Source organism: Embiotoca jacksoni, unplaced genomic scaffold, assembly GCF_022577435.1.
Source record: "Embiotoca jacksoni isolate LCO1_2020_lvr unplaced genomic scaffold, fEmbJac1.0.p SCAF_15, whole genome shotgun sequence".
NCBI classification, from domain to species: domain Eukaryota; kingdom Metazoa; phylum Chordata; class Actinopteri; family Embiotocidae; genus Embiotoca; species Embiotoca jacksoni.
In genome coordinates, this window is record NW_027185285.1 from 4,123,673 (window position 1) to 4,144,207 (window position 20,535).

A 20,535-nucleotide genomic window follows, 5' to 3' on the forward strand; every position below is an offset into this window, starting at 1 on the left:
TGGCATGGTGATACGACAGTGTGACGAACGACTGCCAGGGCTGCTCAAGAGGCATTGTTACACCTCGGTCCTTGATGCCATTCACTGTGAAATATGAACAATCTCTCACGTCTGCTGGCAACTGACTTTATAAGACGTGTAAGGTCAATGTTTGAGTCACCCTCCCTCCGTCCCACACACTTTTTGCATCATCACTTGAGAACAATTGATTGCTTACGTTCGTGTGTGTATTCGAAAGACATCTCTTTCTTTCTCCTTCAAGTGTTACTTTAAATATCTGGAATTAACAGAATAGATGACGACAAAAAGTGAGACATTTGACAATTACAAATATTCCATTTTTATTCTGGGATGATATGATACAGTTACATACAAAACAGAAATAAGAATGCACTGGTCCAGCCAGGTGCTATACAGAGTATAACTCCTTACATATGTGATATTGCAGCATACTACTACAATTTGTTTGTCGAGAAGCCTCACAATTCATTGAATCTGACATTTCTCGGGTTTATTGTGTTTGGTGCTTGATCCAAGCACCAGCCGCAGGTCGCTGGTGAAGCTCGGGCGGCACGCCAGAGGGTCCAAGGCGGCACATGGGGCACCGAGTCCCGGCACGCGGCTCCCTCTCCTGCCTCGCTGGCCGATGCACAGCGACTGGTAGGTGAGGATGGGTATGATCTGGTGTCGCGACGGACTCGTCTCGTCAGGCAGTCCTCCCAGGTTGGCGAGGGCTCTGAACATACCTTCCAGCCCGGTGCCATTTTTGGCAGAGGTTTCGAAGAATGGGATGTCCTCACCGAGGATTTTTCCCACCTCCGACCGTCTGACGACTCTCTGCGAGTCCAGGTCCGCTTTATTGCCGCATATCACGGCTGGCACTCTCGGTGGGTGTTTTAATTTAACTAGCTTTGCCTTCGCAGCCTTGATCTCGTTGAGCAGCTCACAGACTTCACTCAAAGATTCTCTGTCGTCCAAACTGAAGATGAGCAGAAAAATATCACCTGCGGAGCAAGAGAGCATCACTTTGATTACTGAGTCAAATTTTAAGGACACAATCACAGTTCCTTTAAACATTTAGGACTTGTTTCAAATCCCATCTAAAACATCCTGTACCTCATAACATTCAGTACATCAAAGCTGATTGCTCACCTGTCAGTATGGATAACCTCCGTTTTGCAGGGAAGTCCCTCTCACCCGCTGCGTCCAGGAAATCAACCTGGTACGCCTCCCCTCCTATGTGGAACAGCTTTCTGTGGAAGTCCTCGGTTGTGGGTTCGTAGTTCTCTTCGAATTCATTTCCTAAGAACCGCCGGACTATGTTGGTTTTACCTACTTTGGGCGCCCCAAGCACCACTACTCTGTGACAGTTCCTGGGCTTGGTCAGACCCAACTCCAGCAGATCCACGGACATTTTTGGGAGCCGATCAGTTGATACCTGCCGAATGCCAGAACTCGAGGATCTACTCGCAACCACTCTCTTATCCTGTTGTCTCCAGCACCCTTTGACGGTTTTGACGATGGCTGAGACTTTGGGGTGCTGCGCCAGCGGGGTGCTCTGAAGAACTGGGTGCATAATGCCTGACTGGTGATGCTCGGTAAGAGAGGTGAACATTTCTAGGATGCCATCAACGGGAAGGTAAAACTTCTCTGTTGTGTTCATCTCTATGTTCCTTTCAAGCGTCCCCGAGTGTCTGTCGAAGTCTTACCAACCCGCTTGCTTCCCCATGTGTCCGCAGTGGCACAGCAGAATCTCCTCTCTTATACACCCACACTCGGCACCGTCTCTGCGTCACTAGTCTCCCTTCGAATATATCTCCTTTTATAGAAGCATGAATCCCTCCCTCCACTCATCACCTGAGAAAGTCTGGAAATAGATTTTAAGTTGATACGCTGCAGTTTTCCAAATCCAAATGATCCAAATCAGGCTTTTAACAAAGACAAATGACCCTGATCTGTTTAATCCATTTAGTCTATTTTTAGTAGCTCATATTCCAATGTTTCCTGTCTTATTATAGATAAATGGATTAATTATGAACTGATGGACAGAGAGTGCAGATAATTTCCCAAATCCCTGTCGTCATGGCCACTGGAGGTGTGAAGTGCAAACACCAATTAACTCTATTCATTTCCTCTCTTGCAATGCTGTCATGGTGACAATGTCTGTGTTGTTAGGTTTTATGTTCATTTTAACAATGACGCAGAGTTTTCAAAACAAATGCCACTTTAAAAGCACACCTCTGCGCAGTCTGACACAACTGTGCATTAGGGATTTTATTATTCATGAGGCCCGTATGAACAGTGCTTGCAGACAAGCCCCTATATTTTCTGCAGTGATCACGACTTGCTGTGTTGCGGTGTAAGAACACGGCTCCCTCTCTGCTCTATGATTCAAAGAGCCGGATGATAATGATGAGTCCTCTGTGGCATCACCGGCTTCAGCAGCTTCGTTTTATTTTCCACAAGACGCATCTGAAATTGCTGGGAACATTACTTTGAGGCCATAATGGAAAATAACATGTAGGCATTCATTTGGACCAAGAGATATGCAGATATTTTAAAGTGAAGGTGTAGAAAGGGAACACAGTGAAAGCAGAAGGACATGTCGTCTATTGAACAGTACTTTGTCGGTTTATTGCCGAAGCAAGAAAATGCTAGAAAATTGTGGCTTTTCTCCATCAAACCATCCTTCTCAAAAAGCCCAAGGGCACTGTGAATAGACAGCCCACATAACGGTTGCTTCTTGGAAACTGAAGAATTGGTTGGGTATGCAGTCGTACAGAAAGGTCTGGCTGATTGCCATTTCAAGAAGTGCAGTTTAGTGCTGCAGTCGAAACACCATGTTGTGATGGAAAATGTAACAGAAGTTAGCTCCGTTTTCTTTGTCTTGAAATATCTGGTGATGTACTGATGGTGTGTGGATTATGTAACAAATTGTTATTGCAGTAGACACACATATTGGGACACTGACATACTTTCTAAATGATAAATATCTCTGTTAATATACTGTAGGTGCCCAGACACCGTTCACAAAAATACTTCTAATTTGGATTTGTTTAGAATTGAAGACAAATTAAACTTGAATCTGAAGTATGTACATGGATTTCAGAATATCTTCATTATATTTCTTGCTTCCCTTTTGCTTTAGTGACAGATGCACTTGAGCTGCATGGACCGCACAGGTTTTTAGAAGCCTTGATAACCCGTTATCCCCAATGTTGCAAATAGCTACCTGTGATGTCAGGAACGTCTGACTTTCTCAAACCTCAAGTGCCCCAAGTGTTCAGTGGGTGTTCAAGTAGTTCTGCAAAGCTCGGAGGTGTCAGGGCTTATTATTTTGCTGCAGTATGGATCTAGAGATGCTCACCAGAGGGTGAAGTAAGTCTCTGAAGAGTGAACTCGGATGGAGTTGTTTTGGGATAGTTATACAACTCAAGAGAAGGAAAAACACCCCTAGACTTGAATATTCACACTGCAGTATCATTGTCCCTCCTGGTCGTCTCCTTACATCCACTCTTCTTCATTTTTCTGTGAAATGCTGGTTTGTCTTTGCCCCTTAAGTGTTATCGCCTTGTTTCCCCTCCTTGTAAGTGCTTAAGAGGCCACTACTCGTCCAGTGACACTACAACTAGACATATTTTGATAGGACTTTTTTCTGATCGGAGTCTTGCTTTCTTTATTTAGAAAATCTGCATCTGTGATTAAGTTGATGGTGTGATGGTGCGGTAACTTTCGATCTTCCTGGTCGTGCGTTGGTTGCAACTGATTCAGTTTGCTCAGAGTGTTTTAGAGCTCCGTGCTCTGCCCCCTTAGAAACCTCCAGTCCAGCCCCCTCTTTGCTTAAATAACAATCTGACTACTGACACCTTCACTTAGTTCTGATGCCAAAATTTCCCACTATCAAAATGTGACTTAGTCAGCAATGTTCTCCTCGAAACTTGGCACAACTCATATTTATAACAGGTGAACAATGGCTGCAAGCAGATTCACTTGAACAACATGAGTCGATCAAATCCACCTGGCTGTCATACCGTCTATAGTGTCATCTGAAATACAACTTAAAGATACCTTTTGTACAAAGTAGTTGACATGGATCAATCCCGCAAATTTGCACTTCCCAGAAATAATGCAGAAACTTTTGACTTCATTGTCACGTGTTTTTTTTTTATGTTTCTAAATCGTGAAATTAGAGGTCTTATCCTTCCCATGTTCTTTCCAGACCTCACCCTAGAGTCCTGTACATTTTTATATAACAGAAATCTTAAGACATCTTTTTACATGCTGATTTTAGAGGAGAAATTAACACCAGTGTGGTCTGAGAATTGGTTATTTTACAAAAACACAGAAACAGCTGCAAAACAGCATTCAGGGTACTGCCACTGGAGGGCAGCAAAGAAAAGCAGAGACAGTGAAGTTATGGATCTTTGAGTGGAATAAAATTGATCAGTGATTTCACATCATTAACTATTAACTTAAAATATTTTAAGGAACGTATTGTTTGTTTGTCTCCATTTTAGAAACACAGGAGTGTTTTCCATCCCTTTAGAGGACATTATATTTACTTATTATAAATCAATTCACAGAAGCCTGACACCATAATCAATGTTTGCCAAACCCTAAACTTGTCACATCTTTTACCGTTTGAATTTAATGATTTATGTTGTGGTGACAAAAAAGGGAGGCGGGTCCCCACAACGTGACTGTGTAAACAGATCAACATGAGCAATACAAGTACACACACCCATGAAGTCAGATTTCATCTGTGATGTCACTGTCCTCTCTCTCTCTCTCCTCCCCCTCAGTTTTCCCAGACCAGTCTGCATGTACACCCCTCCCCCCCTCCCGCCCCCCATCCCTAACACCACCCCCCCCCCCCCCACCCACCCTGCACTGACCTCATCGCCTTTGTTGGGAAACAAAGAGTGTTCAGGCATCTGTTTTCAGGAGAAATAAAGACATAAGGTGCCAAGACAGAGAGCAGGAGGAGGAGGAGGGCTGCAGGAGGTATATGAAGTTGAGCTCAACTGACCTGATCAGTGAGAGTCACGTGAACATGAAACAGGGAGCTACAACAAGTTAATGTACACTCCCACTACAAACTTATTTCAGCCATTTTTATGGACTAGAAGCATCTCACCAAAGTCACAGGAGCCTATATATCATTCTGCCCTGATGAACTTTTGATATCTGCACTTTGCCCTTTTGTCATCTCCAAGAGTATGTTTGTTGTTTCAAGGTGGAGCTGGTATTTCCTGTATATCCTGCTTAGTCAACCCACACAACTCACGGTTGTAGCCTGCTGCTTCTCACTCAGTCACAGTAGGTAATCATTAAAAAAAAATTAAAAAAAAAATAAAAAAAATTACAGGATCCTTCTTTACTTTCTGACAGACAATTTGAGATTACTTTAGCATATCTGATTGAATCCAAAAGATTTAGGCCTCATCCTGTATAATGCATGAAGATGTGACTTCAGACAACGTCCCATTAGTGGTAATAAATAAGTAAAGAGCAAAAATACAAGGATGAAGCCGCTTAAAAAGGAAGTGTGTGTTTTTTTTTGTAGCCTCCCCCTGGGACAACATTTGTTCACTCACCCAGTGTTACAGCACAGTCATTCTTTTATGTCTCGGTGGGAAATTAAAAGGTCTGTAGGAGGCTTACCTTATTACATTTTATGGTGGCACATTTATTTTACCTTACAGTGCAAAAGCTGTAATATCATTGTGTTGTCTGCTTATGCTCTGCAATATTTAAATATTGTATTACTTGCAGTGATTTCTGCACAGATGTCCTGAAATTGAATATAGGATCAGTGTTGTTCTTTAGGATGAGACGAGACATTGGCAGGTTTATCTGAACAGACGCAAGCTGTAGTCCTACCAGTGCATCGCCTCTCACAACCACGTGGTTTGTATTTATCATGTGTCGTGCCTTTACTGTATAGTCCTGTGATTCCTCAGTATATCACCTGCTCCATTCAGCACAGATGCGTTTTTTTTTCCTGCATCAGGCAGTGAAAAGGTTAAGTCTGACTCTGCATGCACCGTGCAGTCCTCCCTCCCTCCCTCCCTCTTCTCTTTTTTTCCCCTCTCCATCCATTTTTACTGAGAGAGAGTGTGTGTGTGTGCTTTTTAGGGGGGGCTGTGCCATCTGCAGGCTCTGCCTGGATTTGTGATATGCGCACACAACTTAGTTTGATACCCAAACAGCCCCGCTGCGCTTTAGTTTTTGTATTATTTCTGAGCGCTTCTCAGCGGATGCTTTCCTTTTTTGCGCTTTGAATAATCTTTCTACACTAGTTCTTCTCTGTCCGAAAGCTACAGGATATGTCGACAGGCGAAGGCGTTTCTTATTCCACCCAAAGCCTCCCCAAGTTGGGACCCCACTGACGCGCTATGACATGAAGGTAAGAGGGGGAAATGGATGGACTCATTCGGCTCGTTTGCGATTTGTTTCGTGCTGTTTTTATCGTTTTGTGGAGGTTGCTAACTTTTAAACTCAGAAACGCAGCTGAGTCACGGTCACATACTTTCACCGAGCCGATCATCCCATTTGACGCAATAATGGCCCTACTCGTCCTAGTTTGGGACGGAGAGGATATGTAAGAGAACTTGAATCGACACCCGGTGCTTTCATCCAGGGTTTTTGCGTACATGTGTAACACATTAAAAGCATACCTGGGCGAGCATGTAGGCCTGATCTGGGAGCAGATTTGGTTTCCTTCCTGTAAGTATAGATAATGAGTGTTAGGGGATGATCTGTATATCCAAGCAAGGCTGGTTCATCCAATGAGATAAGAGTATTTTAAGAATTTAGAGATCTCTGTCTGGTCAAGGTCACAAGTTAAACTCTGTGAGAAAGCTGTTTTACGATGAATATAAGATGTAATATGTGACGTATTACATTACAACATACAGATATTCACAGGTTGAATTTCTTGCAATGCAGGTCCACCTCACAGTTCAGTAACATTATGCCCTGCTTCCTGAGATTACTCAGCTGGACACCATGTGAGGAATACCTGCAAACTGGTTTCATAATGTGCCTTTATTCCTGTAACTTCCTGCATATGTAAAGTAGAGAACGGCTTTTGTAATACAGCTAGTGACAGAGCAGATCAAAGAGCCTGTATGCCCACAGGTAAACCTGAGGGTTTTTTAAGAGTTAAAAGTTACAGAAGTTTTTACAGCCATTTTAAAACAGATTTGTCTGATTCAATGTTTCACTGACTCGAGTGGTCGATATGATGCCTTTAAAAGCCCGTGTCTCATCTTATTCCCCTTTTTAACATTTTAGAAATCCCTACTCATGAGAAAGCCTATTTACTGTAAAGTGAAGGGATTGGTCCTTTGTGTTCGTGCATATCAGTGTTTAGTTAAGTAGAGGAGACAGTTATCAGTTTTTAGACAAAGCTGTCCAAGGTTCAGGCCAAAGTATTAAATGCTGTTTGGTAACAATAAAATTTTCTGTAATTACAGAAGTAAATGTTAAAAACAGGTAGCTGTTCTGGTGGCGTCATGTGTGTGTTTGTGTAGCTATTTCGGCACAGTTTCGTGAGACTTCGAATGCTTTGAAGCCCTACCTTTGCTGTGGTGATGTAATCAGGTCAGAAAAACAGGAGAGGTGGAGGAGCCCCTCCCGTTTCTGATAACACTCAAGGGTAAAAAACAGATTTCTCCACCAGCAGTCTCGGTAGTCGTCCCTGCAGTTAAGTTGGAGCTGAAAGAAACATTTAACTTTTAAGTGAGGGAAGAATTATTTTGCGAAATAACATTTAGGAAATCGGCGTCAAGCTGGTCTATGCTTACTTAGGAACAAAGCACTGTAAACACTCACACAGATCTCTTCATGTTGTTTGAGGGAAAACTGAGCCCAGGTGTTTTGTTTCACGTCACTTGGAGGTGCTGAGTTGTTACTCTCTCCTTCACACAATAAGTGAAAAGATGTGTGACAGTTGAGCTGTCGTCTCTAATGCAAAAAAACAGTGGTGAGGATGTGGTGTGTTTGTTTTATGGGAAAAAAGTTATCTCTATTAATAGAGAATATTATACCTTGTACAAGCTCAAATGCTCTTTTATGTGTCTCTAGCAGGAACACACCTGTGGACGCCACTGAAGTTGCAGAGACGGCTTCACTTTACTGCATTTTTCCACTGAACTGATCGAGCCACTTTGCCTGAGGCCACACAGTGGGCTGGCCTGCTGTTAGAATTTCTTGTACCACCTGTGAAACACTACTGCCATCATGCAGACCTCATCGCTGCGCCGCCAGATGAAAAACATGGTCAACAACTACACAGAGGCTGAGATCAAGGTCCGAGAGGCCACCTCCAATGACCACTGGGGACCCTCCAGCTCGCTCATGTCTGAAATTGCAGACCTGACCTTCAACGTGGTGGCTTTCACCGAGGTTATGGGGATGATCTGGAAGAGGCTCAACGATCACGGTAAAAACTGGCGGCATGTTTACAAGGCGCTCACCCTGCTGGACTACTTGATCAAAACAGGCTCGGATCGTGTGGCCCAGGAGTGCCGGGAGAACATATACACCATCCAGACACTGAGAGACTTCCAGTACATAGACAGAGACGGACGGGACCAGGGCGTCAATGTCCGAGAGAAGGCTAAGCAACTGGTGTCTCTATTGAGGGACGAGGAGAGGCTGAAGAAGGAGAGGAGCCAGGCAATGAAGACCAAAATTCGCATGGCGGGGGTCACCAGTAGCTTAGGCTCTGGATCCATGCCTCCTCCGTACCCGGGACGCCACTCTGCCAGCTCAGCAGGGATCTATGGGGACGAGTTAAGCAGGTGCAGAGGCTCACCTTCCTCATTCCACTGTGAGTAGCAGGAACCTCTAATTTACACTCTGTGATGTAACCCTTTACGAAACACAAGCACTGTTATCTTGATATCGGAATAACTTTGATTCCTGAAAGCACACAGTGAGCTGAGTGATACCTGAAAAACAAATTCTGGGGCATGTGACCTGTCATTCCTCTGGACTGCTCACATGGCAGGTCATGAGTTTATTTGGCTACAAGTTTATCAGATAAATTCAAATGAACTGGTAAAGGTGATGAAGGTAATCAAATAAAAACATGAATAACTTTCTCCACTTGATGACAGAAAACGGGAAAAAGTGGCAATTTATCAAGACTTTCTGCCCAGTTTCTGAAAATAGTAGATCATTTATTTCTCACCTGTGATTTTTCACTGACGCAGATGCTATTTTAATACCGGCTGCACACTCCGACATTTAAGCCTTGATAGGTATAAATGAATTGCTTGCACGTTGTGTTATAATAGGAAATGCTTCAGTTTTTGCTCTCGAGCTACTGACAGTTGGACATCTGCATTCCTTTCTTTCTCCTTTACAGTCACGTCAGCCAAACTGGATTTACAAAAGAGAGGAGGCCCTGTTTGTGCTCGTCTCACTCTAATATGAAACCACAACTGGATACCACATTTACTTGTGTTGATATCTGTCCTGGTTAGGAGACTTTATGATAAAAGAGTGAACTGAGCTCTGTGAGTGTGCGGGGATGGGATAAATGATGTCACTGACTTGTCAGCTACAGCTCAAAATGGAAAATACGTTGTGCTAAAGCATCAAATAGATGTGTGCATCATTTCTAGAAGTGTGTGTGCGACATACTTAGGCATTTTTGTGGTGTTTATGAAGGGTATTAGTCAGTAGCATAGCTGTGATTTCATACCGTCACCAGTTGTATTTTTAACAGAGACAGGAACAGAAACATATTTTATTGCCATTAATCAGTCAAGAATCATCTTCATCCTGTGCATTTTATACTTAATAGACATTACTTGCATACTTTTGTTGGACTGAGTGAGTGCGAGTGGAAACATAACACCAAAATCTGTGATTCAGTAATGCTACAACAGGAATATTCTTTATTAGACAGAGGATTGCTTTATGCTGGATAACCCTAACAATATTACACTCCAGAAAACACAACTTCATCTGGACAGTAATGCTTTAAAAAGCACCACAAAGGTCTCTACAGGTGTGCAGCAGGTGTTTAAATAACTGAAACATGTGTGTGTGTGTGTGTGTGTGTGTGTGTGTGTGTGTGTGTGTGTGTGTGTGTGTGTGTGTGTGTGTGTGTGTTTGTGTGTGTGTGTGTGTGTGTGTGTGTGTGTGTGTTGGCATGTGTAAATGAAGTAATTCCATTATGTGCACAGGAGCAGCACAGTTTCTGTGTGATTTGGAAGATAAAAAGGATAGTGGTTTCTCTCTGGGATTCCAGGACACTGGAGCATGTGGATGGTTGAGACAAAAATGCTGATGGATGGTGTGGGTGGGGTTTCGGAGATTGGCAGCGGCTAATTGCCGGCAAGTATTCCATCTCAGACAGGGGATACTGAGGGGCAGCACAGTGGAAATGATTGGTTTCTGAGACCTGACTCTGCCAACGTGCGGCCTGCTTCCCTCTTTTAGCCCTGTGACCCAGAACCAGGCATTCAGACTGGTACACTGCCAGCCCCCCCCCAATTCCATTCCCTCTGCAAAATCTGGACCTGCACCCCACCCATTGGATTCGGAGTAATAAGGTGGGCCTCACTCCAATCCGTCCATTCCTCTGCCCCACCACCAACCTAAGTCTCCACACAGCCGGACCATTGTTCTCAGTGCGGGCAGAGTTAGGCAGACTGTGGCAAGCCATGCCAGCAAAGGCCCTAAACAACAGGCAATGGAAAATTAACATGCAAAAACAGTGCCAGCTCCTTCCTGACCTTCAAAATCAGCCTAAAGTGTTGCTTTCTTTGTTTTCCATCTCCTTCCCCTCCCTCCATCTGTTAATGTGTCCCCCCCCACCGTCCCATGATTCCCCATTCCTCCATAAAACTCACTCCCCACTGCTCTCTCTGTGTCCCTGTAGCCTCCTCTTCCTCTCCTCAACTAGCTCCAGACATGGAACAAGCACGACCAACGACCAGCGGAGAAGAGGAGCTGCAGCTGGCCCTGGCTCTGGCTATGAGCCGAGAAGAAAGTGAAAAGGTACCTCTAATGAAGCTAAAACACACACACACACACACACACACACACACACACAAACAACACTCTTCCATTGAGCACAAACCTCTCAACCTTCCAGCACATGCGCCCGACAGAAAAAGGCTTCTTAGCTGCGCTGCTGCTGACATGTTACGTGGTTGTAAAACCTTAAATGGCTCCCACACACACTCAAACACTCTGTCATGGTGGTAAAGTGCTGCTACTGTCTGCATCTTCTGGGCCACCATTTCCCAGAACTGCTAGCAGAAAGGGATATCATCAACTCCTATCTTCTGTGTCATCAATAACGGCACTTTGACCAATCAGTGTGAGCGATGCTGAACAGTGAGGAAGCTGTGAGTGAAAGAGTGAGAAGCCAGACAGGATGTGTGCATTGATCCACTCCTAAGCTTCCAAAGCACGCCCCAGCCTCCACGGCAAGGACAGCTGTCGCCCTCTGACACAGCTCAGCCACTGTAGGAATATATATACTATAGAAGTGCATCACTGTTTCCTCCTCTGCAAACAAACAAATCAACTGTGATTTTCATGAGAAATTGAGATCCATGTGTTACTCTTCTCTTTTGAATCACCTGTAATTGTTGTATTCTCTGAATTTTTTCCTAATGAATCAATTTCAAAATCAAGTGTGCTTTTCCTTTTGATTCCTCCTTATACTTCCTGCTTGACCTTAGCCTCCTCCACCTGTGGATATTGATGAACAGACCCAGCTCCAGATCGCTATGAGTCTCAGCAAGGAGGAGGCCCAGAAGGTACAAGTATGCTGGTACCAGGGATGACCCTTCCTTTGCATCTTCTGCCTTATAGCACATCTCCCGTGCACTAAAACCAACCTCACAACCCGTTTTTGTTTTTTTTCTTCTCCTGAGAGACAATTGCATGCATTATTCACTTTCTCTCCTCCCTAGATTGACCCATGGCCTCCATCACTTACTCACTTTTGAACAGCAGAAGGACATGTAACTTTTCTCCACAGATAACCACTTGTGGCTTCATCCTTCTGTTTTACTAACCATTAGATTTCTCCTCCTAGTCTAGCATGAGATTCAGACCCTCTGACCCACTGATGTGGTGTCAGGGAAGGAAAGGGGCCGACCCCTGTAGAACTGCATGCCTTGTACTGTGAGGATGTCCAAGCATTATTTCCCTTTTTATTATTTCATTGGCCAAAAATACTCATTATAATTCTCTCCCTGGTTAACACTCTCACAGCCAGTCCAAGTTGCGCCGCCTGCCAACGTGGATGTGGATGAGGACAGCCAGCTCCAGCTAGCCCTGAGCCTGAGCAAGGAGGAACACCAGCAGGTAGAGTCCCCCTGGGGGTCACAGTTCACGTGGAGCTGCTGCGGTGTAATGTGGGGAAGACAAGTTTTGAAAGCATAACTTACAATGATGTAGACTAACAAATAAAAATCACAGCTGCAGATAAGCACACTGGTCAATTTTAATCACTTGCCTGAGCCGTCCGGTCAGAATTTTACTTGTTTGATTTAAACAACTTGAAAATAAATCACCCGTCTTTTAATCTGAAATGACACACAAGAGTTAGGACTGCTTAACCTAACTGATGTTTAATTGTAGTGGGTATGATCCTCTTTATTTTTTCCCTTTTACTTATTCCTGATCATTATTTTCATTATAAAACTTATTTCAACACCTTCTGTTTCTTTTGCTTCGCCTTCATTAAAAGTTGCATAACTTTCACTTTGTTGTATTATCTCTGCAACCTTTGCCCCCCCCCTCACCCCCTCTTCCTGTCTCACTCTGTCTTTGTCTCTTCCCTCCCTGTGTTTCCCTCTCTCTATGCCAGCGTTACTGTAGCACAATAGAACTGCTCTGTTAGAGATCACAGTGATGCTTCTGCTCTCTCCCCTCTTTGACCAGAGAATTTTCTGGTCCGTGCCAACTGCATGCATATGTCGCCTATAGGAGAAATACAAGCTTGCTGTTGTTCCTCTGTGCTGTCGCTGAGTCATAAATATAGTATCATGTGACAATATGTGAATTTTGCCAGAAGCTGTCATGCCCAAAGCGGTCCATGTGTCTGTATCTGTTGACAGGAGCAACTTAGTCGCCAAGGAGATGAGTCGCTGCTCCAGAAAGCTCTGGAAGAGAGCAAACGGGAAATGGAGACTAAAGGCGGGGTATGAACTATTGGGGTATGAGATATCTGAATGGGGGTAGTGAGATAAAATTATAGATGTGGAAATATGCATTTATGGACCAAATCCAAAATCAACTATTACTATATAACTATCAACCATCAATTATACTGTGAAATTCTCAAACCTTTTTGAGTATAATACTCATAAATAATTACAGTAAACTGAAACAATATGCTGAACTAACTCTGACTTTTTTCTTGTTTATGTGGTCAGACGGCCTTTATGGACTTGGTAGATGTTTTTGCGGTGCCCTCAGATTCACGTCCGAGTGACCAACGCTGGAATAATGCCCCACAGCAGGCAGCTGCTGGTGCTGGGGGCACAGACCCCTGGGACTCCCTCGGTGAGCCTCGAGTTAGCTGAGTTAGCGGATACTCGGCACTGATTTCTACAGTGTCATTTAAACTGCTCGCATGCTGTCAGACGGTTCTCTCTTTAATTCATCGCTCTGTAATTAAAGAAAGCAGCACCAACATCTCAAGAGCTGACTCTCCCTGGATGGCACCTCCACCTTCCAGCAGCCCACCCCCACCGTGGGAGCCCCCAGTCAACCCCTGGGATGCACCGCAGAATAATGTCCCAAATGTCATCCCTGCAGGCCGAGTATGGTCCTTCCCTGCAAACTCGGGTGAGTGTGTGTGCTTACACGCACTCACACAGCTCAGCTGAAAATAATAGAAGCCACATAGATATTTGTAATACAATATTTCACAATAATTAAGTTATGTTGCATTTATAGCCGCCGCAGGAATTGATCCATTCTCCGTCCCATCAGAAAGAACAGCAACCATGGGGGCTGTCAAGGAACATTCTCCAAGAACAGGAAGCCCCTCAGGTTAACAATATGGTGCCTTACTATTATTACTCTAGTTTTGTGCTGTCCACATGCTTACAATGTTGTCTCTCTCTTTCTCTTTTTCTGCTGTTAGATGGGGATCTGTTTGACGAGGCCATGGATGGTGGTCAGGTAAACCTTAACGGGCGAGGGGAGGGCAGCCCTGAGCTCTTTGACCTGTCCCGTCTCGGAGAAAGCCTAGCCGCCCCCAGCCCTCGTACGTGCCGGACACCCGAATCCTTCCTGGGGCCCACAGCAGCTTCCTTGGTAAACTTGGAAAGCCTGATCCCAGTGAACCCCCAGGCCAAGACCAAGAACCCCTTTTTATCAGGTATTCATTTTAATTTTTGACTGCAGATGCAAGTCATTCTGCAGAATAGACGGTGCTTTGATTGCTGCAACTCCATATTCAAATCAGCCTGGTACTGATTGCACAGATGCTGTGTGTATTATTGTTAACCAGGGCATGTCAAATGTGTACTATAGGCTATAGATTACTTACTTGATTCCATGTAAACACTGTATTTGTGTCAGACATAAAGCTCTACTTGGAGAAACTAGAATGGTAATACAATTGCAAGAACAGACTTTCCATTTTACCATTAAACTCTTCTTCCTGGTAACCAACGTTCTTTTTAAACTTTTGGTTACTTTTTGATGATGTAGCGTGTTAACGTGAATTTCTCAGAAAGCTGAGAGTTTTAACGAGTTTTAGGAACTGACCGTGCTTCCAACAAGAGACAAAAATAAGTCATTCATCCAGTTCTGGACCCAGTCTTTGAAATGCCAAATCAAATCAAATTTTAATGAGTGGTTAAAAGATATCGAACACTCCTCTTTTCTTTTGCCTCTTTTGGTCTAGGCCTGAGTGCTCCTTCACCCACCAATCCATTCCAAAGTGAGCAGCCAAAGCTAAGTCTGAATCAAATGAGCTCCAGCTCCACCTCTGCGGCTCCCCACACCACTTCTCTCCCATACAGTGCCTCCTTGCCCCTGCCTATGAGCCATCAGGGTGCCAGCCTCCCTTCGTCACTCACGCACCCCACCCAGCCCGTTCTGGACCTGCCAGGGAACCTCCCCGAGCCCTTGCTGCCCTTCTCTTCAGGCAGTACTCAGGGATCACAGGATGCACAGAACAGTCAGAACCCTTTCTTATGAGGACCAACTAAGCTGGAAAAAAAAACATCTTAGTAAAAGGGGAATACCATGCGGTTACGCTGTTAAAACATCACTCTTACTGCAGACTAAACTGCAGCCCAAGGACTTGTATGAAAAACCTATCCTTAGTTATTTTTATATTGTTGTATAGTACAATAACCCTTAGATTGACTCAAGTTGGTTCTGCTCCTCACTGCAACAGTATATCCTACTCCTCTTTTAAACAGATAACACATTTTTATCAGAAACTCATAATGTCATGTTAAACTTCTTTGAGGCCATAACCCGTTGCTAACGGACTACAAACTACACAAAAGCACAGTTTGATAATATTTTGTTGTCAATAAACTTAGCTGTAAGTACCAGACTGTGATGAATATAGCTGGCTGTTGCTGTGGATATTTACTCTGGCTCCTGAACAGGCAGATTTCAGATAAGTGGCAACACATGTCCACAGATAACTACAGTAAGTGGAGCTTCTGTTGAACCAGAACTGCTGAGAAATATCAGTGTATACATCCTTTTACTATTGTGAAATGAATTGCTGGATGAAATTATAGTTTGGGAGGACTGTAAGTGCTTCAGAATTCATGATAAGCGAGACAGCATTAGAAAATGTATGAATCTGAATTTTATTCCTTGCTTGTGAACCACTGACTCTCATCAAATACAGGGGTATAATTATAATACTGTTTCAGTATTCAGATGGGCTGTTGCATTTTCTCATTTCCCTTTGTATTAATACATTTGATATGAAATCATCTCAACTCACAGGAACACACCCAGTACCAGTCTCAGTATTTGTTGGGCATTTTATGCCCCCTGCTGGTAATAAATCACCATCATCACTTGCAATAATCATGCTGACAAGCCAAGCTCCTCTCACATTCATTCCTCACATTTTATAAGTGGTTAAAACTGAAATGCAGGAGATGTTTTATATGAGACAGACACTTGTATAGAGTTGCATGAGGTTTCCTCCAGCTGTATATGAAGCCATGCAAGTCCTGTGATCACGCTACAGTCAGTCATGAAACTTAATTTTCTGTTCATCTGTCTAGCATTTATAAGTAAAAGTGACTTAGTAACTGCAGGTAAAACCTACAGTTGTATGATTTTAACAAATGTTAAAATGCCCATCCATGCTATTACATCCATCTCCTTAATATATGTCACTATATTTACACACTACCAAAGATGGTTTTTTTCCTGACATATGGCTTACCAGTTTTATACAGTCCAGCACTAAACACATCATCAAATCCTCTAAAGATAGTGTGTAAAATGTCTTTGACAACTGAGAATACTGATGTCGGCGGCCGAAAGGCTTCAACGTGTTTTTTTTTTTAGGGTGTTGTGGGGGAACATCACTTGATCATGATGGACTCCAGCCAGCTCAACACCTCTTGAAGTCCCTCTCCAGAGCGGGCGCTGAGTTCCAGTGTTGTGATTGGCTGAGTAGCAGATGCAACAATGTCATCCATCCTGAACAGTGACTTTATCTCCATAAGGCTCATAATGCAAGGCATGTCCCTGGAAAAGATTGGAATTAAAAACAAAGATCAGAAAATACAGTGTCATGAAGAGCTTCTCCCAAAGACACAAAACGATGATAGCGGATACATCCGGCGTGTCACCTCTTGTTGAAGAGAATAAGCACTGAGGCATTGCGCAGGGGCTCAGCAGAGAGAACTGAGAGCAACTGGATACAGGAAGAGGATATCTGCGCTATGTTGGCTGAATCCACCATGAACTGTTAAAGAGACAAAGGAAAATAAAGATCCAGTCAAATAATTCCAAATGCTGATTTATTAACCTCTATCAAATATTTTAAATAAATGCTGAGTGCATACAATGACAGATGAGCAGTCTTTGTAGTAACAGGGCCATATAGGACCCATACAGCCTCCCAGCTCTCTCACTGTGATCTTCTTCTTTTTCAGTCTCAGGTCTGTCAGATTGGTTCCTACCTGCGTAGATTTGAAGAGATTGGAGACTTTACAGGCATCCGGTGTTCCATCAAAACCAAGGGCACAAAAAAAAAATTCCCATCTTTAATTTGTACTTACTGTGGGCAGAGTTGAAGGAGGTGACTCCAGTTCACCGAAACCATGAAAACTGAGCTGTGGATATGATCCGTTAGGGGAAAAAAAATATCCACGGGAGCAAGTGCTGTGACGTTTAACTTGAGATCAAATGTGTATATAGTATTTGTAGCGTTCACTGTTTTTTTTTCTAATGGTATGCAATTCCTAACACAGTGTGAAATAATATTAAAAAAAATAATCATCTCTGATGTTTTGCAGGCATTTTTTTTTTTTAACAGATTTTCTGAGAAATTACATGAAGTTGTCAACAGCTATTAGTTGAAAAAAAAGGTCAGACTATACATTTGAATTTATTGAATGAATAGCCCGTTGAGATATAGCTTCTAATGGGATTCAATAGACACAAATACAAAGTTCCTAAACATATACAACAAACACAACTTTTACAAAAAAAAAACAACCTTTACATTATACGTAACGCTAACCGGTAATTGACTAGTTCGCTACGATCACGAGAATAGCTCATCGGACTAAATTAGCTGGCATTGTTTACTTCTTCTGGTTGTAGTTCAAAAAAAAAAAAATTCCGATGACCACAAAGGATATTTTGTAAACGTTTGAGCAGCAACGTCTTCCCGACACTAGTCGCTCCGAGAAGTAAACACATTTCTTTGCGGCTCATTGCTTTTTTCCAGCAGAGCATAGCAGCAGAGCATATAGCCACTTTGTAGCCGATGTAGCCTCTCTTTTCACCATGGCGACGCTCACGTGATGCACGACACATCGCAGCGATAGGACAACGTAAAAAAATCAATCGCCTCAGACTTGTTTTTGATTGGTTCACACTCGAGGTAACCACAACGGAAGCAAAACAAGACGTAAACTAACAGAAACACCCACTGAACGTGTGGAGCTGCATTTCTAAAGCGATGTCGGTATTAGTCCCACGATAATTCTACTGGACTCGTCTTTGAGAAGTAACAATGGAGGACAAGTTAAAGAAAGAGTTGGGGACATCCATGCTGAAATCAACCGGTCACTCGGGAGGTGGATGTATTAGCGAGGGCCAGAGTTATGACATTGACACTGGCAGAGTGTTTGTGAAGATAAATCACAAGAGCGAGGTACTTTTGCATTTATTTATTTTTTGTTTTAACTGACTGTAGTGACTCTCGGTTGGTTCATTTTATCCATCTGTGCCAAAGTCAGACATCAGTGAGTAGGATTTGTTCCAGAAGCTAAACCCTCTAAATGCCATGTCAGTGGACTTTGTGCAGATATTGTGAAATGGAGAACATTGCTATTATTTATTTTACCATACTGTGAGCATGGAAACTTGCATAGTCATATGCTATGACGATTCTTTTTTTTGTTGTTTTATGCAGGCCAAATTGATGTTTGATGGGGAGCAGGCCAGTTTGGAAGCCATCCTGAAGACAGAAACTGTTAAAGTCCCAAAGCCCATGAAGGTGATTGAGCTTGACACAAGAGGATGTGTATTTGTAATGGAACATCTGGACATGAAAGGTCTCAGCAAGTAAGAGCTCTCTCATTCAATTTCACTTTAGTGAAATATAACATATGTTGTGGCCTTTTTGTTTTTTTTAATAAAATATTTTATTTTCAAATCAATTATCAGATATTCGAAGCACCTCGGAGAGCAGCTGGCAGATCTGCATCTTCACAACAAGAGACAGTTGGAAAAACGAAATAAAGAGCAGCAGACAATGGGTAATTCACCTTAACGTCACATAAAATGTCGACAAATACTTTCGCGCGCACACACAAACACAAATGAATCTTGTAATTACTACACTATAACAGTTACCGCTCAAATTTTGACACTGCTGATTAATTCATCAATGTATGTGACTTTATACAGGAAAAGGAGCTGCTCAGTCAGAGGTGACTGTTGTGGAAAAATTTGGCTTCAGCGTACCTACATGCTGTGGATATCTTCCACAGGTAAAAAAAAAATATATATATACATATATATATATATATACAGTATAAGCCTGCACTCTGCATAACTGGACTGTACTGTTGTACCTAAGGTGTTGCACATATTTGTGGTCTCCAAGTCTTTGAGATGTTGTCACCCTTAGCAATATAACTGTATACCTGCACAGGAAAATGAGTGGCAGAAAGACTGGGTGACATTTTACGCACAGCAGAGGCTGCAGCACCAACTTAACATGGTGGAGAAATCATATGGAGACAGAGAAGCCAGAGAACTGTGGGCCAATCTACAGGTGCACCTTCCCTTTGACCCCATCAGAAATTAAATATACTTGACACAAGTCGCTATGATTGTATCAGCTATTTGACGGTGCATTGATACATATTGTATCTGTTATTTACAGCTGAAGCTCCCTCAGTTTTTCACAGATGTGGAGATCGTTCCTGCTCTCCTCCATGGAGACTTGTGGGGAGGCAATGTGGCAGAGTGTGCACAGGGCCCAGTCATCTTTGACCCTGCTTCCTTCTATGGCCATTCGGAGTACGAGCTGGGTATTGCCGGGATGTTTGGTGGTTTCAACAGCTCTTTTTACTCTGCATACCATGAAAAGATTCCCCAAGCACCAGGATTTGAAAAGAGGAACCAGCTTTACCAACTCTTCCACTATCTGAATCATTGGAACCACTTTGGCTGTGGCTACAGAGGCTCCTCAATAAGGATTATGAAGAACCTACTGAAATAACTGCACTCCCAGTCACATGTAGAAACTTTTAACAGTCTTAAATTAAGCCAAGTAATCTGTATATATTGTTAAATTGACCAAAACAGTGTGGCTAAAATAACATTCTAGTATTTTAATGTCTGCTGTATTGCGCAGAAAATAGATAATCAAAAATACAAAAACAGTTCTGCTCTGCCTGCTCCAATTATATGCTTATTTATCAGATACAACTTAGTCATAACATCTTACATTTCTCTGGGTTGTGTTTATGTGTGTAATTTATTTTATACCCCACTGATTTGCATTTTACTAGAACTTAACACCACTTAGAATTGTATTCAAAGCTCCCTTAGAGTTTAAATCTTTAATGTTTTTGTCTTTATGCTTTATTATTTTCCCCAAGATTTTAACCAGGCTTTATTCTCTGGTCATGAGCAAGCAAGATGTATGTTCATCCGTTTTTGTTTTTTTTTAGGTTTAGAATCACAATATTCAATGTACTTGATTTGAACTTGTTCGTCAGTTGTCAATAAACATACGCAGCATTTAAAAAAATGTTAACTTTCGATGAATTTTCCGTATTTTGAGAAAGAGCCCGGGCGTGCTAC

At 42.8% G+C, this 20,535-nt stretch overlaps 4 protein-coding genes across 9 annotated transcripts; 2 read left to right on the forward strand and 2 right to left on the reverse strand.

The window, feature by feature from the left end:
• Positions 1 to 316: 316 nt before the first annotated feature.
• On the reverse strand, positions 317 to 1,739 carry rasd2a (RASD family member 2a). The gene is made up of 2 exons (XM_069148980.1): positions 1,153 to 1,739; positions 317 to 1,004 (listed from the first exon to the last, which is right to left on the reverse strand). Exons 1-2 carry the CDS (start codon positions 1,661 to 1,663, stop codon positions 487 to 489), a joined length of 1,029 nt encoding a protein of 342 aa, XP_069005081.1. The 5' UTR covers positions 1,664 to 1,739; the 3' UTR covers positions 317 to 486.
• On the forward strand, positions 1,408 to 15,565 carry epn3a (epsin 3a). 6 transcript variants are annotated; one of them, XM_069148975.1, is made up of 12 exons: positions 1,408 to 1,639; positions 6,321 to 6,409; positions 8,092 to 8,839; positions 10,904 to 11,022; positions 11,715 to 11,792; positions 12,253 to 12,345; positions 13,101 to 13,184; positions 13,419 to 13,548; positions 13,666 to 13,833; positions 13,945 to 14,040; positions 14,135 to 14,371; positions 14,903 to 15,565. In XM_069148975.1, exons 3-12 carry the CDS (start codon positions 8,248 to 8,250, stop codon positions 15,196 to 15,198), a joined length of 1,893 nt encoding a protein of 630 aa, XP_069005076.1. In that variant the 5' UTR covers positions 1,408 to 1,639; positions 6,321 to 6,409; positions 8,092 to 8,247; the 3' UTR covers positions 15,199 to 15,565. The 6 variants fall into 6 exon arrangements, with proteins under 6 accessions (XP_069005076.1, XP_069005077.1, XP_069005079.1 ...); XM_069148976.1 differs by having other exon boundaries at positions 1,408 to 1,598; XM_069148978.1 differs by lacking the exon at positions 1,408 to 1,639 and having other exon boundaries at positions 5,946 to 6,409; positions 13,981 to 14,040.
• Positions 15,566 to 15,806: 241 nt separating this feature from the next.
• On the reverse strand, positions 15,807 to 17,990 carry arl16 (ADP-ribosylation factor-like 16). The gene is made up of 5 exons (XM_069148981.1): positions 17,852 to 17,990; positions 17,268 to 17,322; positions 17,052 to 17,168; positions 16,836 to 16,951; positions 15,807 to 16,731 (listed from the first exon to the last, which is right to left on the reverse strand). The coding sequence occupies exons 1-5, from the start codon at positions 17,947 to 17,949 to the stop codon at positions 16,566 to 16,568; spliced, it is 552 nt and encodes a 183-aa protein (XP_069005082.1). The 5' UTR covers positions 17,950 to 17,990; the 3' UTR covers positions 15,807 to 16,565.
• A 145-nt stretch (positions 17,991 to 18,135) lies between these two features.
• Positions 18,136 to 20,476, forward strand: fn3krp (fructosamine 3 kinase related protein). The gene is made up of 6 exons (XM_069148982.1): positions 18,136 to 18,370; positions 18,632 to 18,783; positions 18,886 to 18,977; positions 19,129 to 19,211; positions 19,376 to 19,498; positions 19,610 to 20,476. The coding sequence occupies exons 1-6, from the start codon at positions 18,230 to 18,232 to the stop codon at positions 19,946 to 19,948; spliced, it is 930 nt and encodes a 309-aa protein (XP_069005083.1). The 5' UTR covers positions 18,136 to 18,229; the 3' UTR covers positions 19,949 to 20,476.
• The last annotated feature ends 59 nt before the right edge of the window (positions 20,477 to 20,535 follow it).

Excerpts from the sequence above, each read along its gene's own strand:
- rasd2a (XM_069148980.1), bottom strand. The coding sequence starts at position 1,663 with ATGAACACAACAGAGAAGTTTTACCTTCCCGTTGATGGCATCCTAGAA. Across the intron at positions 1,005-1,152 it reads GAGGTTATCCATACTGACAG|GTGATATTTTTCTGCTCATC; the intron begins GTGAGCAATCAG and ends CTTGCTCCGCAG.
- epn3a (XM_069148975.1), top strand. The coding sequence starts at position 8,248 with ATGCAGACCTCATCGCTGCGCCGCCAGATGAAAAACATGGTCAACAAC. Across the intron at positions 11,023-11,714 it reads GCCGAGAAGAAAGTGAAAAG|CCTCCTCCACCTGTGGATAT; the intron begins GTACCTCTAATG and ends GCTTGACCTTAG. Across the intron at positions 14,041-14,134 it reads AAGAACAGGAAGCCCCTCAG|ATGGGGATCTGTTTGACGAG; the intron begins GTTAACAATATG and ends TTCTGCTGTTAG.
- arl16 (XM_069148981.1), bottom strand. The coding sequence starts at position 17,949 with ATGCTCTGCTGGAAAAAAGCAATGAGCCGCAAAGAAATGTGTTTACTT. Across the intron at positions 17,323-17,851 it reads CTGCTCAAACGTTTACAAAA|GCTCAGTTTTCATGGTTTCG; the intron begins TATCCTTTGTGG and ends ATCATATCCACA. Across the intron at positions 17,169-17,267 it reads CTCCTTCAACTCTGCCCACA|GTAGGAACCAATCTGACAGA; the intron begins GTAAGTACAAAT and ends AAATCTACGCAG.
- fn3krp (XM_069148982.1), top strand. The coding sequence starts at position 18,230 with ATGGAGGACAAGTTAAAGAAAGAGTTGGGGACATCCATGCTGAAATCA. Across the intron at positions 18,371-18,631 it reads AGATAAATCACAAGAGCGAG|GCCAAATTGATGTTTGATGG; the intron begins GTACTTTTGCAT and ends TGTTTTATGCAG. Across the intron at positions 18,978-19,128 it reads TAAAGAGCAGCAGACAATGG|GAAAAGGAGCTGCTCAGTCA; the intron begins GTAATTCACCTT and ends GACTTTATACAG.